At 39.0% G+C, this 17,307-nt stretch overlaps 2 protein-coding genes across 2 annotated transcripts in view; both read left to right on the top strand.

Annotated features, from left to right (window-relative positions):
• The first annotated feature begins 4 nt into the window (after window positions 1-4).
• On the top strand, window positions 5-8,301 carry ndufa7 (NADH:ubiquinone oxidoreductase subunit A7). Its single transcript, XM_062027520.1, has 4 exons — window positions 5-150; window positions 388-437; window positions 6,391-6,528; window positions 8,112-8,301. Exons 1-4 carry the CDS (start codon window positions 100-102, stop codon window positions 8,200-8,202), a joined length of 330 nt encoding a protein of 109 aa, XP_061883504.1. The 5' UTR covers window positions 5-99; the 3' UTR covers window positions 8,203-8,301.
• Window positions 8,302-8,888: 587 nt separating this feature from the next.
• Window positions 8,889-17,307, top strand: part of LOC133635196 (low-density lipoprotein receptor-related protein 8-like) — a 71,218-nt gene continuing 62,799 nt past the window's right edge. Inside the window, exons 1-2 of the mRNA XM_062028086.1 lie at window positions 8,889-9,021; window positions 12,119-12,253. Coding sequence (XP_061884070.1) covers window positions 8,958-9,021; window positions 12,119-12,253 — 199 coding nt within the window. The 5' untranslated portion in view covers window positions 8,889-8,957. The remainder of the gene's footprint in view (window positions 9,022-12,118; window positions 12,254-17,307) is intronic.

Here is a 17,307-nt window from a genome sequence, read left to right as displayed (position 1 = left end):
ATGGTGTAGTTTTCCTCCTGCGCCACCAGGTGTCGGCAGCGTGCAGAGAAACAGTCCGCTTGCAGGAGAAGAAGCTGCGTGCCCTTCATAACAGCAAACATGGCGACTGCTACTAAAATTATTCAAAGAATTCGGAATTTTCTATCAGGGGTAAGTTATTCAAACATGGACTTAGTTCAAGAGAGGAACCATCGAGTTTACGTCGCGTTGAACTGTCTTTGTATTACTGCTGAGTGGGGTTAATTTAACGGCAGCTAAAGGGTGAGCTAGCTTGTATTGTAAGAGCTAAACTGCCTGCCTAATAAAGTTGAGTGTTTCTATGAATTTGCATGTAAATTGAGGACAAATTCAAATGTTCTCCCCCCCCCCCCCCCGTTATTATTTTAGCATGACCTTCAGAGTAAGCTGCAACTGCGGTATGAAGAGATAGCGAAGAGGTGAGTTAATACTATGAGAGTCTAGAGACAAAACCGAAAGTGGTACATGATTAAAAGATGTCATATACATGTATAATGGTGCTTTTTCTTAATATTAAAACATTAAAAATGATTCCACGCCTTTACCGTAAGGACAAAGACTTCCACGTTGAAGATGCTCCTGAAATATCAGTGTTTTACTCTCTGACAAGTGTAAGAGGAAGTTAACCATGATTGTAAACTGTACTGCTGTGTTACTGCTTTAAAGGGGAACTGCACTTTTTTGGGGGGGAATTTTGCTTATCATTCTCAATTCTTATGTAAGAAAAGAACACACACGTTTTTCTTTTTTATTAATTTTAAATAAACACTACCAAAAGTCAGCTAACAATGAAGCCAAATGGAGTCGCTCTATTCTGCCTATAAAGTGCTAAAAAAAACCCTCCAACGTTTTATATACACGTAAGTATATATCAATCAATCAATCAATGTTTATTTATACAGCCCTATATCACAAGTGTCTCAAAGGGCTGCACAAGCCACAACGACTTCCTCGGTTCAGAGCCCACATCAGGGCAAGGAAAAACTCAACCGAGTGGGATGACAATGAGAAACCTTGGAGAGGACCACGGATGTGGGTGACTGGTGCAATGGACGTCGAGTGGGTCTAGCATAATATTGTGACAGTCCAGTCCATAGTGGCTCTAACATAATAGTGAGAGTCCAGTCCATAGTGGGGCCAGCAGGAGACCATCCCAAGCGGAGACAGGTCAGCAGCGCAGAGATGTCCCCAACCGATGCACAGGCGAGCGGTCCACCCCGGGTCCCGACTCTGGACAGCCAGCACTTCATCCATGGCCACCAGACCTGTGTCCCCCCTTCCACAAGGGAGAGGGGGCAGAGCAGAAAAGAAAAGAAACGGCAGATCAACTGGTCTAAAAGGGGGGTGTATTTAAAGGCTAGAGTATACAAATGAGTTTTAAAATGGGACTTAAATGCTTCTACTGAGGTAGCATCTCTAACTGGAGGGCATTCGACAGTACTGGAGCCCGAATAGAAAACGCTCTATAGCCCGCAGACTTTTTTTGGGCTCTGGGAATCACTAATAAGCCGGAGTTCTTTGAACGCAGATTTCTTGCCGGGACATATGGTACATTACAATCAGCAAGATAGGTTGGAGCTAGACCGTGTAGTATTTTATACGTGAGTAGTACAACCTTAAAGTCACATCTTAAGTGCACAGGAAGCCAGTGCAGGTGAGCCAGTATAGGCGTAATATGATCAAACTTTCTTGTTCTTGTCAAAAGTCTAGCAGCCGCATTTTGTACCAACTGTAATCTTTTAATGCGAGACATAGGGAGACCTGAAAATAATACGTTACAGTAATCGAGATGAGACGTAACAAACGCATGAATAATGATTTCAGCCTAGCTAATGGACAAAATGGAACGAATTTTAGCGATATCACGGAGATGAAAGGAGGCCGTTTTAGTAACACTCTTGATGTGTGACTCAAACGAGAGAGTTGGGTTGAACATAATACCCAGATTCTTTACAGAGTCGCCTTGTGTAATTGTTTGGTTGTCAAATGTTAAGGTGGTATTTTTAAATAGGTGTAAACATATGTAGTATAGTAACAGGTGCATTCATAATAACATGTCATATTTACATATTTTGCTCATGTTAAGCATACGGCGGCTCATTCATTTCACAGACGCATCAGGATGTTCGCTTTTTACCTTCAACAACAACAACACTACTAATCATGGCAGACTTCATGAGAAACAACGGATACAACTTTGGAGAAAATTATGATCCAGAACCTTATTTTAAAGCCTGAATATAAGGAGGATGAGCTACACGCTTTACAAGCTGGGTGCTAACAGCTTTAGTGAAACACAGAGCATCAAGTAGCAGTATTGCTAAGTGCTTAAAAATACACAACTATGAACGTAATAAGCGATCCCTTACTGTATAATGTCTGCTCTCATCGAGATGCTGACTGAAGGGATGTTCATATCTTCCCGTTTAGATGAAGAAGTTATAATCTCACGCAGGTTTAAAAAAAAAAAAAAAAAAAAAGGCGCTGCAAACAATGTCTTTTCGTGTCTTTCTTGCCATCTCCGGGTCTAAGTTGAATGTCAAAGCTTATGGCCACATCCTTCCACTATCCAAGTGAGAGGGACAATTTAATAATATAGAACCTTTATTTAACCAGATAAGAAAACCCATTGAGATCAAGATCTCTTTCACAAGGGTGACCTGGCCAAGAGGTCAACAGCACATGTCACATAGCAGTTTCAAAATAAATACATTAAGACATACATTTTAAAATACATAAGAGAACTGTAAAACAACAGAGATTTACATCTTTAAAAACACAGGCACTGTGCAAACGTCTCTCGCTGTTTGTCCCTCAGGACAGAACGGAAGGCTCCAAATGGAAGTAGTTCTGTAAGTTTCAGTTTCGTCTGCAATTCATTCCATGCCATAGGGGCAGCAATGCCAAAAGCTCTTTTGCCAAATTCAGTCCGTACATGAGGAACAGTTAAAACATACAAATTGTTATATAGATTTAACTTTCACCACTCCGAGGCGATGCAGCAGCTCAATATGTCAATAGCTACCCAAGCTAGTTACACAGCGCTGCTAAAAATAGTTTGTTGGCATTAGCGCTTATAATAACAATATCGCTAATACTTGGTTAATATTTAGGTCACGACATGTAAATGTAAACAACATGCTTTTTGAATGATTTTCAGAGGGTTCTATGGGCGAAATGGATTACCCCCCTTGAGCTGCATTGTTCGTCATTTCGTATACGCCGTATTTTACAATTTATAATGCAAAAAAAAAAGAAAAACATATGTGTTCTTGTATTAAATAGGGATTGTGAATGATGGGCAAAATTACAAACTATGATCAAAAAGTTTTGTACTTAAAAAAATAAACTTTGAATATATATACATATATATATATATATATATATATGTTAGTTAGTTTGCATTAATTTTAAATACATCATATATTTTTAATGGTTGTCTGTCTGAGGTGGCGACTTGTCCAGGGCAGGGTGTACACTGTCTTCCGCCCAAGTGCAGCTGGGATAGGCTCCAGCACACCCCCTCCCGGCAACCCGAGAGCGAAAAGCAGTAGAATACGAATAGATTGATACATTTTTATTTTTCACTTTTATATATTTTGATATTTGAGTTTCTTTTTTTTCAAATTCTAAAAGATTTTTTTTTTACAGTTTTAATTTTTGAGTTTTTTACGTTCAAATGTTTTTATTTCACCACCAGACCTCGGCAGCAATTAAATAAAAAACAAAAACATGAATGCGGTAGGTTTGCTCTCCATAATGTGTTACCTGGTTATCACAAAAGTCAGTTTGCACCGCTGATAAGGCTAAAGGACATGGGACAACAGACAAGGCAAAAAACTATATGTCACATACCTATAACAGTTGAATTTTTTTTGATTTTTTCTCTATTTGATTTTGGATTTTTTTGATTTTTTATTAAGGATCCCCATTAGCTGGTTTCCTCAACAACCTACTAGTCTTCCTGGGGTCCACAATTCAATACAATTACAAGTAAAAGCATATAATTATAACTACACAATACAGAAAAAAATAAAAGCATCAATAAGAAAACAAGCAAACAATTTACAGTCACAGAATAATAATTACCATATAAATATAACCACACAATATAAAACCAAACAAATCATCAACGAGCAAACTAATTTAAAGACTCAGATAAAATATTACTTTCTTTTTAAAAACCTGCTTACTTTCAATGCCGGTAAGAATTTGAGGCAGGTTATTCCAGAACGATAAAGATCTATAAATAAAAGATTTCCGCAAAGCATTCTTCCTGGGACTAGGGAGTACAAAATGCCCCTCATTGGACGCCCTGGTATTATGATTATGCATAGTGCTACTGTGAACTATTTGGGCCATGAGAAAAGCAGGAGTTTTACTACCGGTTACTGATTTGAACAATATAAGAGTATTAGCTGACAACCTGTTCTGCACTGTTAGCCAGGAAAGAGAAGCAGACATTTGGTTCACATTGGTTCTTAGTGAACAACCAAGAACCAGCCTTGCTGCCCTATTCTGGACAATCTGGACCTTACTGATCTCACCACTTGCAGCAGACGCCCAGACTGTAGAACAATAGTCAAGATGACACAAGACTAAACTCTTAACAATCTGACAAAGAAGAAGTGGTTTAACAAAAGCAGCACATTTCCTAGAAATACCAACATATTCATTTTCTCACAATACGAAGGTCCTGAGTAGTCGTGAGTTCAATCCCGGCCTCGGGATCTTTCTGTGTGGAGTTTGCATGTCCTCCCCGTGACTGCGTGGGTTCCCTCCGGGTACTCCGGCTTCCTCCCACCTCCAAAGACGTGCACCTGGGGATAGGTTGATTGGCAACACTAAATTGGCCCTAGTGTGTGAATGTGAGTGTGAATGTTGTCTGTCTATCTGTCTTGGCCCTGCGATGAGGTGGCGACTTGTCCAGGGTGTACCCCGCCTTCTGCCCGATTGTAGCTGAGATAGGCTCCAGCGCCCCCCTGCGACCCCGAAGGGAATAAGCGGTAGAAAATGGATGGATGGAATTTCATGCTATGGCTGTTTGTTTTGTACACAATACTAAATAATTAAATAAATAAATAGCATCCCCGAGAGGGACAAGCCGTAGAAAATGGATGGATTGATGGACATTACAGTCCCTGAAGGCAGCGTGATAGGGCACACCGACTATCCTTTTTGTTAAGCTGTCTGTCATGATGCTTCGCCCCTCTCAGTTGATGCCTGACCTCCTTGCTAAATTTAGGCCAAAAGTTTGGATCTGACAACAAAAGACCTGAAACTGAAAAAAACCTACTAAATAAAATAACATAATCTGAAAAAACAGAAGCTCAAACATGAACATGAAAAATTTAAAATGATTAGTTAAAAATAATTACTCATAATTTACCACTTATAATAGTGACTCATAATTACTGTATAGTCACCCTAAAAAAAAACGTTTGCTTTTGTTTTTATTTTGAATACACTGCATTTTTTCAAAATTCAACCTCAAAACTTGATTTTTCTGTTTTTGAGTCCAAAACTCTTGGCCCTAATTTAGCCCTTAGTCCTTCTTTTAGAATAAAATGTGTAAAACAAAATCAGCCACATGTTTGATAAATTCTTCCCTATTATGCAAAATGGACTTGTCAATAATATCATAACAGTATTATGTGTCTAGACAAACAAGTTGACATGAAGTGACGTAGTATTTGCGATCGAGTCTTCCGGTACCGGTTGGATAGTGACAGTCACGCACGCTCTGGTAACCCAGCTAAACGGGAAAAACAGGAAGTGTCACTGCATGAGAAATGGGGCTGACACGCTAACAGCCAATCAGGTAACAGTATCTACCAAGTTTAGTTGCGCCGTCTTTCTGTCTCGCTGTGGATTCTCTGCATGGAGTGAGGAGAGAAACGATGATATCTTGATATATCACCTCAATAACAGAAACTTGTCTTCATTTTTGTTGGTTTTAATGCAGACGGTGTGGCAACATCCTGATACCTCCAATGTGTTGGTTTAATGAGAAACTTCCTATAGTCTGCGTAGTGTTCAATAGCTTATACACTACTGCCATCTAGTTTCTGGAAACTGCAACTACATTCAAATTTACTGCAAATATTTACCACCTGGCTACCAGACACCTTCTCCACTGATAAATAGCTTGCTTATTGGAATTGTATTACTGTATTTATTGGCAGGCATGAATAAGTAATAAAACATATCAATAATTATCGATCACTATAAAAAACGCACATTGTGATGCAGTTTTCAGCCGTATCGCCGAGTCCTATGACTTGATGAGCTGGTCGACTTGGCGGTTGTCAACAAAAACAATGTCAACTGTATTCCTATTTGTTCATTTGACTTACTGTCTTTCTCTTGTAGGACGCAGCCCCCGCCTAAACTTCCCGATGGGCCGAGCCACAAGTTCGCCGGCAACTACTATTGCACCAGAGACGGACGCCGAGAGTCCACGCCGCCTATGGTTGTCATGTCCTCCCAGAAGGCGCTAGCTGCTGGCAGGTAACTCGCACTGGTGGAAGATAAATAAATATATTGCAGAATGCTGAGTCATTCAAATCAGAGATCGACCGATTAGCAGCATTTTGACTTATATCGGTATCTGCTGTTTTTTTATTGGTATCTGCCTTTATTTTTTGTTAACAACTAAAACATAACTACTTAATTAAACATAATATATACACATATGATAACAGTATATACAATACATACACATATGGCGCCACTATATGACATATATACACATATGATACCAGTATATACAATATATACACATATGATACAGTATGTACAATATATGCACATATGATACCAGTGTATATACACATATGATACCAGTATATACAATATATACACATACGATACCAGTATATACAATATATACACATATGATACCAGTATATACACATTTGATACCAGTATATACAATATATACACATATAAGTATATACACAAATGATACCAGTCTATACAATGTATACACATAACAGTGTATATATAATATATACACATATGATACTAGTATATACAATGTATACACATATGATACCAGTGTGTATATAATGTAAAAACATATGATACCAATATATACACATGATACCAGTATATACACATGACACCAGTATATACAATATATACACATTTAAGTATATACACAAATGATACCAGTCTATACAATGTATACACATAACAGTGTATATATAATATATACACATATAATACTAGTATACAGAATGTATACACATATGATACCAGTGTGTATATAATGTAAAAACATATGATACCAGTATATACACATATGATACCAGTATATACAATATATACACATATGATACAAGTATATACACATGACACCAGTATATACAATATATACACATATAAGTATATATACAAATGATACCAGTCTATACAATGTATACACATAACAGTGTATATATAATATATACACATATGATACTAGTATATACAATGTATACAAATATGATACCAGTGTGTATATAATGTAAAAACATATGATACCAGTATATACAATATACACACATATGATACCAGTATATACACATGACACCAGTATATACAATATATACACATATGATACCAGTGTGTATATATAATATATACATATATGATACCAGTATATACATTATGTACACATAGGATAACAGTATATACAATATAAACACATATGATACTAGTGTATATACAATATATACACTTGATACCAGTATATACACACATATGATACTAGTATGTATACATATATATATATATATATATATATATATATATATATATATATATATATATATATATATATATATATATATATATATATATATATATATATACTTTTGATACCAGTATATACACATGATACCAGTATTTGGTATATATTTAAAAAAAACAGTGAAGTAGATAGTTGTAACCACACCTCAAGCACTCCCTCCTTCTCTCCCTCTCTCGTTCATGCAGCAGTACATCTTTTCTGCTTACCCGAAAAAAAGAATATCGGTCGATCTCTACTTCAAATATCATCACAATCATTACGGTTTGGTAGTTACCAAAGTTTCCACTTGCTTTTCCAGCCAAGTTGCGGCTGTGCCAACAAAGCATCCAGTGACTCCTGGAAGCGTGTACAAGGAGCTGGAGATCTCCACAGACCAGCCATACCTCTGAGAGGACCATCATCAACCCCCCAAGAAGTTCTGCAGAGCTCTGTTTCGCCTGTCTTGGTTGTATACTCAAAAATTGCAAATAAAAATCGCTTCTATGTTGTTTTTTTGTTCCCATTTTGTTTTGAAGTATATTTATAAAATGACTTATGGTGTAAATGACCAACTGGGTTTTTTTGTATAAGATTTAAATGTAAACTTAGGCCTAAATGTGCTTTTATCCACTTGCATATTGGAATGAAAGAAAAAAACCTACCCAATTTCATGTAGATTTTATTAGACACTTAAATGTGTCCTAAATCAATGTGAATAAGTTGTTTGCTTGCCAAACAGGAGCTGCGACAGCCAGTTTTTAATGTTAAAAAAAACAGTAGAAAATGAACATTTAGATTAAATGAAATAATGCTGATAACCATGATTGTGAGATAGGTACTTTTTTATTTTTTAAAATATAAGTTATATTACAGAATGTGTTAAAAATGTGTCACTATTTAATCAAATTACCGTAGTTGAAGTTCAAGGTGTCACCAACAACGTTATGTACACTTTAATAGGTTCATATAAGAAGCACAATTGCAAATATTTCACTTAAACGGTGACTATGAACGAGCAATAATTTATAACATAAAAGTCATTTTCAGAGACAATTAGACGAGTTTAGTGAAGAAGAAAAAAAATCCCCCAAAAAGAGGTCGCATAATCGCTTCTGACGTCATCTTTCCGCGCCGCTGCACGAACTGTGGAGGACATGAAATAAGCATGGGACACCTTGGAGGTTTATTTATCCTGATATCTTTTATCACCCTGCATCATTACCTTTCAGGTAACATTTTTTGGAAATGTATACAATATGCTCTTCGTTGTTCGGTTAATGTGTGTGTATTTTTAAACGTCTTTTGTTGACTTCAGACGGACTGCAAGTTGTCTCACGAGACTTGTCAGTTTGAATGAATGCTGTCATGCTAGCGACCGCTTCAAACTTGCTCAGTATATGTCATATCTTTCAATTAATATTTACATTAAAACACGTGCATATGCACTTTGCACCTTCTTTACCTGCAAGTACAGATAGACATTTTTTTTAATTTTTTTTTTTAAATTTTATAAACCTTTATTTATAAACGGCAACATTTACAAACAATCGAGAAATGATAATAATCAAAATAACAGTACATAACAGCGCCAGGGGTTGTAAACTCAATAAAGTAACTAAAATAGAATGCACCTTTTTTTAATAAATATATAAATAAATATATATATATATTTTTTAAAGGCACAAAAAACAGGTCGGGTATTGAGAAACTTACATTTATGAATATATAACTTAGCCAATAGTATAATGAGGTTGCAAAGGTACAATTCCTTTTCAATTTTTTTGCAACATCGCGCGGACATCGGGGGCGGTATCTCTGGATTTGCAGACCTGGGTGGTGGTTCCTCTCTTTAAGAAGGGGAACCGGAGGGTGTTCCAACTATCGTGGGATAAAACTCCTCAGCTTTCCCGGTAAGGTTTATTCAGGTGTACTGGAGAGGAGGCTACGCCGGATAGTCGAACGTCGGATTCAGGAGGAACAGTGTGGTTTTCGTCCTGGTCGTGGAACTGTGGACCAGCTCTATACTCTCGGCAGGGTCCTTGAGGGTGCATGGGAGTTTGCCCAACCAGTCTACATGTGCTTTGTGGACTTGGAGAAGGCATTCAACCGTGTTCCTCGGGAAGTCCTGTGGGGAGTGATCAGAGAGTATGGAGTAACAAACTGTCTGATTGTGGTGGTTAGCTCCCTGTATGATCAGTGTCAAAGCTTGGTCCGCATTGCCGGCATTAAGTCGGACACGTTTCCAGTGAGAGTTGGACTCCGCCAAGGCTGCCCTTTGTCACCGATTCTGTTCATAACTTTTATGGACAGAATTTCTAGGCGCAGTCAGGGCGTTGAGGGTATCTGGTTTGGTTGCTGCAGGATTAGGTCTCTGCTATTTGCAGATGATGTGGTCCTGATGGCTTCATCTGGCCAAGATCTTCAGCTCTCACTGGATCGGTTCGCAGCCGAGTGTGAAGCGACTGGGATGGGAATCAGCACCTCCAAGTCCGGGTCCATGGTTCTCGCCTGGAAAAGGGTGGAGTGCCATCTCCAGGTTGGGGTGGAGATCTTGCCCCAAGTGGAGGAGTTCAAGTACCTCGGAGTCTTGTTCACGAGTGAGGGAAGAGTGGATTGTGAGATCGACTGGCGGATCGGTGCGGCGTCTTCAGTAATGCGGACGCTGTATCGATCTGTTGTGGTGAAGAAGGAGCTGAGCCGGAAGGCAAAACTCTCAATTTACCGGTCGATCTACGTTCCCATCCTCACCTATGGTCATGACCGAAAGGACAAAATCACGGGTACAAGCGGCTGAAATGAGTTTCTTCTGCCGGGTGGCGGGGCTCTCCCTTAGAGATAGGGTGAGAAGCTCTGCCATCCAGGAGGAGCTCAAAGTAAAGCCGCTGCTCCTCCACATCGAGAGGAGCCAGATGAGGTGGTTCGGGCATCTGGTCAGGATGCCACCCGAACGCCTCCCTAGGGAGGTGTTTCGGGCACGTCCGACCGGTAGGAGGCCACGGGGAAGACCCAGGACACGTTGGGAAGACTATCTCTCCCGGCTGGACTGGGAACGCCTCTGGATCCCCCGGGAGGAGCTGGACAAAGTGGCTGGGGAGATTGAAGTCTGGGCTTCCCTGCTTAGGCTGCTGCCCCCGCGACCCGACCTCGGGTAAGCGGGAGAAGATGGATGGATGGAATTTTTTTTCATACAGTTTACATTTAAATAGCACATCTTTAAAACAAAGCACAAATGTGTCATGAATATTGTCCAGGATGAAGCGACAGATGCCCTGCCATAGTGATCGAGTGCTTTCACTAGTCCAAAACAGGTGGTAAACAGTCTCTGGATGCATGTTACTTAAGGTGCAGGTAACATCAATGTCTTTCTTGTATCTAACCATCACAGTCTTTACAGGGTAATAACCATGAATGATTTTGAAAGAAATCTCTTTGATTTTGTTCATAAGTAAAATACCTGTTAGGAAGAGACCATGTTTTGATCCAGCAGATGTCATTCACAACATTATTCCAGAGTGCAATTACATAGGAGACAGACACACAATCATTTTGGAATAAGCTGTGGATTTTTCTGTTATTTTTTTGATCAAAGCAAAGTTTCCCCACAGGAGTGTCAAGTGGATCATTCACAATTGTTACAGCAGAAAGAGGAGATGAGTAAGCCCTGTACAACATAACAACACCTGATGGAATGGCAGATAATAAATTGTATCGGAGAGAACGTCGTGTGTGACGTCATAATGCGTTGCAGCATGATTTTTTTTTGCAAATGTGTTTTTTGTACCCACAGTCCAACACGTCTTTTGAAACAATCCCAAAGATTTACACACGATGAATGCAAAACTAAGTATTTTAAGTATGTGATTGTTGAAATATTTTAGTGTAATTTCACTCATTGTCTGCAGCCTGGCCACAAGTAGGAGTAAATTGACTGTTACATTATTGAGCCCTTGCAGGAAATGACTTTGCCATATTTACAGACAGTATAGTACAGACAAGAATAGTAAAATAAAAATCTGAACAAAGTACAAAATGATTATAAAATAGTATTGGGGTGAGTTTTCCTTGCCCTTATGTGGGCTCTGTAGCGAGGATGTCATGGTGGCTTGTGCAGCCCTTTGAGACACTTGAGATTTAGGGATATATAAATAAACATTGATTGATAGTATTTCAACAGTCCAGACAATTATCCATTATTATTAGTATTATTACTATTATTATTATTAATATAATTAAACAACCACAAAGTAGACAAAATGGCTGCCGGGTAATCTTTTTTTTTTTTTAAGATGTTGCAGTTAAAAGACAACGTGTGTTTGTATGTTTCAGGTGCTGCAGGTCACAGTCTGCTCGCCTGTCGAGAGCACCTGCAGTTCAGGTGCAAAGATGGCTCGTGCGTCCTGAGACAGAAGCTTTGTGACGGACACAGCGACTGTGAGGATGGATCTGACGAACAGCACTGTGGTGAGTGGTCGTGTTGTCTTTGGGACCCCAGGAACACACAAACCGCCATCGAGAATTCTCACTGGCGTTTTTCGAAATTTCCAGTTTAGATGTTTTTGTAAAAAACATCTAAAAAAAAATCCCACTAGCATTGAATTGTTTTGATTTTATGAATTTGTTATCCATGTGTTTAGTGTTCATTGTAGCCTTAACCCCAAAGAGCACAGGATTTCAGTAACAATTGGAAAACAAATACTGTATTTAGGGCTGTGCGCTATATCAAATATACTCGATATATCATGGGTTTGTCTCTGTGCGATGTAGAAAATGACTATATCGTGATATTCGAGTATACGTTCTCACGCAGTTGCTTTTAGCTGCGGGCATTACACTACAGGCTCTTCTCACTCTTTCTTTTCTCTCCTTCTCACAGAGAGATAAAACAAGCGCACCTTCTTACATACGTCACATACCGTCGCGCGTGCAACGTCATACGCCCTCGCGGAGCAGAGAGGTAGCGGCATGAGTAATGTTATCTGTGGTGCAAGCGAAGCGGTGCGAGTGGTAATACGAGAGAGAGAGAAGGTGTGAATCTGGTAACAAATGGAGAAAGAAGAATTAATTCCCAAGAAAAACAGCACAGGGTCCATCGTCTGGCGGTGGTTTGGCTTCAAGCGGAAAGATGTTGAACAGACAACAGTAAGATGTCAAGTATTCGGCAAAAGCGTTGCTACAAAAATTAGCAGCACTACTAATTTGTAGCATCATTTGAAAAGTCACCTGCAGAGAATAAGGAGTGCTTTAAACTCTGCATGTCAACATCTCCGGCCGGTGCCACACCCAACAAAACGCAGAAGCAACCAGCACTGACCCAATTGAGCCTGGCGTCTTCCACTTCCACATCAACACCGTATGAAAAAAATAGTCAACAACAGAAGGAGATAACATCCGCAGTAACCTACTACATAGTGAAGGACATACTCTATTTGATTTACTATTATGCAGCTCATTTTTATTTGACAGTTATTGAAATATCTTGTGTGACATCATGCACAAAAGTGCACTTTATTTGTTTTAAACTATTGTAGTGGCATTCTGTACAAAAAGTGCACTTTAATTTAGTGTTTTGATATGTCATCTTAGTGACATCATGCACAAAAGTGCACTAATAGCTTGTTTTAAAATGTCTGACAATCTTGCACTTTCTGTTTTGAAATGACATGAATGTTTGTGCCACTGCTTAATAACTGTTTAATAAATACAGTTTTGGTAAATTGACTTAGTTGTGATTTCCCTCTCCGCATGAAAGTTTAAAAATGAGCATATATTAATGCAGTATGAACAAGAATGTTTTAATGTAGACGCATAGAATCATCATACTGCTGTGATTATATGCATCAGGTGTTCATTAAAGAGTAAGGCAAAATATCGAGATATATATCGTGTATCGTGACATGGCCTAAAAATATCGAGATATTAATAAAAGGCCATATCGCCCAGCCCTAACTGTATTGTTGTTTTACTAATTTTATACCGCACATACCGTATTTTCCTGGCTACAGAGCGAACCAGTATTTAAGCTGCACCCACAAAAATTTTAGAATAAATAAATGTTTACATATACTAGCCGTCCGGGTACTCCGGCTTCCTCCCACCTCCAAAGACATGCACCTGGGGATAGGTTGATTGGCAACACTAAATTGGCCCTAGTGTGTGAATGTGAGTGTGAATGTTGTCTGTCTATCTGTGTTGGCCCTGCGATGAGGTGGCGACTTGTCCAGGGTGTACCCCGCCTTCCGCCCAGATGCAGCTGAGATAGGCTCCAGCGCCCCCCGCGACCCCATTGGGAATAAGCGGTAGAAAATGGATGGATGGATGGATATACTAGCCGCACCCAACTACAGGCCACAGTAATAATATATATAGATTTTGTAAATGTTTTTTTTAGGGCTTGGCGATATTTTGAGTTTGTAAGATATATTGATATATTTTTAAACAAGTTGTGAACTAAGAAAATATCATAATATCGATATAATTTATTTCACGTTAAAATTACCAAACGCCGCTTATTTGTTGTGTTCCTTGTTCTCCCCCGCTCCCCCTCCATGGACTACTAAACCCCTCCCCTTCCTCCTTCCAAGACGTGCTTGCATGTACAGTATAAGAACATCCATGATTGGTTGGTTGTTTACTATGATGAGTCACGATTGGTTAGGGACAGGCCAATCAGAGGCCAGATAGGGCGGGTCATCGAACCAGGAAGGGAAGTCACAAAGTTTTTTTTATCCAAGTTTGATACATTTTGTATTATTTGCAAAGAAAGCTATGTTATTTGTTTTACGTAGAAATAATATTTTTCTATTTTATTTATGTTATGTAATTCTGTACTACTTAAACAGTTTATTTTCTGTGCTGTTAATACCCATCCAGACTAACTGGGTTAACAAAAGTGCCATTGACTGTTTACAGTACAGTTGTCATTCACTTCGATTTCACTGAATATTGCTCAAAAATGAATATCTTTACATGTATACTTTCACCAAAAAATATATTGAATATCGAGTTTAAGTAAAAATATATCGATATATACTTTTTCGTCCATATTTACATACCTTAATTGTTTCCAAGCAGTGCCTGTCACACGGCACAAAACGGCCGATTAAACAAATCCGAAGTCACCATCATGAACTCGCTAGCTGCGGAAGTTACCTCTCCAACCAGCTAAACAGACTCAATAACTCCACAGGGACGTTTTGGTAAATTTACAAAACTGAGACAATATAAAAAGAATGCCATTGTAGGTTAATAAAACTAACACAGACACTTGTAAACGTGTTAGCATATTCGCTAATGCTAACGAGGCTAACTTGATTACATTGCAATAGCGCGTACAAATATGCATGAAAACACTCCTACAGACAACTCACATGGTACGATTTAGTAAGTATGAATGGTTTAATTTATATTGTTGAATTTACAAACATTGCTTGGAGTGATGAAGGAAGAATCCTTTTGAGCAGAAACGCTATGGACAAATACTTCCGGTTCAAGAAACAAAACAGGAAGTACATTGTTAACCAACAGCACTTGCAGTGACGGAACTTGTCCAAAAGATGGCGCCATAACACAAACAATAACACACCTTTTCAGTGTCTGTCGGTGCAATATAAAAAACATTTGTAGAATACAAAACGTTATGGCCGCTGGCAAAAGTAATCCATAAATTAGCTGCACCGTTTTATAAGCCGCAAAGCTTTGGAAAAAAGTAGCGTCTTATAGTCTCTGAAAATATGGTACATAAAAGTATACTTTGGATCAGGGGTCGGGAACCTATGGCTCGCGAGCCAGGTGTGGCTCTTTTGATGATTGCATCTGGCTCGCGGATTTCGGCTTTTCAGATAAAACAAAATATTATCGCTTGTTTGAATCCATCCTTCGATTTTCCACTGCTCATGTCTTGATCAGGGCTGCAGTTGGCTGCAGGAGCAATTGTCCATTATTTTAATTGGATGATAATAGCCTACGTTGGGCGTTGCTGGGTAAACAGGTAAACGCCCCCTTCTGAATCAGTCTGCGCGGTCATTAGCTCAAAGCTAACCCTTCGACGAAGAAGATGGCAAAAAGAAAAAAAGATGAGGATTATCGTACATTTCAGGACGAATGGACCGAAGAATTCGCCATTGTGGAGAGAGCAGGTTCTGCAGTGTGTCTGATTTGCAATGACAAAATTGCATCGATGAAACGGTCGAATGTAAAGCGGCACTTCGACACACCCCATGCTACCTTTGCATCAAAATACCCTGCGGAGGCAGCAGGAAGAAAGCGTGCCAAGAGCTACTGAGCAGGGTGCAAGCTAGCCAGCATCAACTCCGCGTATGGACCCGGCAAGGTGACTATAATTCCGCTAGTTTTGCTGGATCTTTAGCAATAGAGGAACGGAAAACCATTCAGAGATGGCGAGTATGCTAAAACGTTCATGCTGGATGTAGCCAATGAACTTTTTGATGATCTTCCGAACAAAGACAAGATAATTAAACGGATACAAGACATGCCTCTGTCGGCAAGAACTGTTCATGATCGTACCATCATGATGGCAAACCAAGTGGAGGAAACGCAAGTGAAGGACATAAATGCAGCACCGTTCTTTTCCCTGGCTTTGGATGAGTCAACAGACGTAAGCCATTTGTCGCAGTTCAGTGTGATTTAAAGATATGCTGCTGGTGACACACTTCGCGAAGAAAGTCTTGCTGTTCTGCCAATAAAAGGGTCCACAAGAGGTGAAGATTTATTCAAGTCTTTCATGGAGTTTGCTCATGAAAAAAATCTACCTATGGATAAACTTGTCTCAGTGTGTACTGATGGTGCTCCGTGTATGGTGGGGAAAAACAAAGGATTTGTGGCGCTTCTCCGTGAACATGAAAAGAGACCCATCCTAAGTTTCCATTGCATTCTACACCAGGAGGCACTTTGTGCTCAGATGTGTGACGGGCAGCTTGGCGAAGTGATGTCGCTGGTCATTCGTGTGATCAACTTTATTGTTGCCCGAGCCTTAAATGATCGCCAGTTTAAAACACTGCTGGATGAAGTTGGAAATAACTATCACGCAGTGTTTCCCATAAACTGCCAAGATACCTGTGGCGGTGGGGGCGTGGCTATGAGCGTGGTCACCATGACATCATCGAGTAATTTGCATAATTTACTACAATGATATGATTTTCTCTAAAAAGGCTCAAAAAATTTATACTTACTAATTAATAATAACAGTTTTGTTTTAAACGTCCATCCATCCATCCATTTTACAATATAATTACAACACTTTGTGTACATATTTATATACAGATTTGAACAATAAGTTATTCACTGAAATATATTTATTAATCGTGGTTCTTACAAAAAATATATCTTATAAAATATAAAAGCTAAAATGTCTCTTAAAGCTCTGCCCCTTTAATTAGTGCATACTAAATAATTCAACTTTAGCCTACTACTACAACCATATTATTTACCAGCAACATAAAGTGAAACAGAGGCAGAGGTGTCCTGCCACAGTCAGTAACAAATAAACAGAAAACAGT

The sequence above is a fragment of the Entelurus aequoreus genome, linkage group LG19, assembly GCF_033978785.1.
Source record: "Entelurus aequoreus isolate RoL-2023_Sb linkage group LG19, RoL_Eaeq_v1.1, whole genome shotgun sequence".
NCBI lineage: Eukaryota > Metazoa > Chordata > Actinopteri > Syngnathiformes > Syngnathidae > Entelurus > Entelurus aequoreus.
Note: the sequence above shows the minus strand (reverse complement) of the source record. Positions and strands in the feature narration are given on the sequence as shown.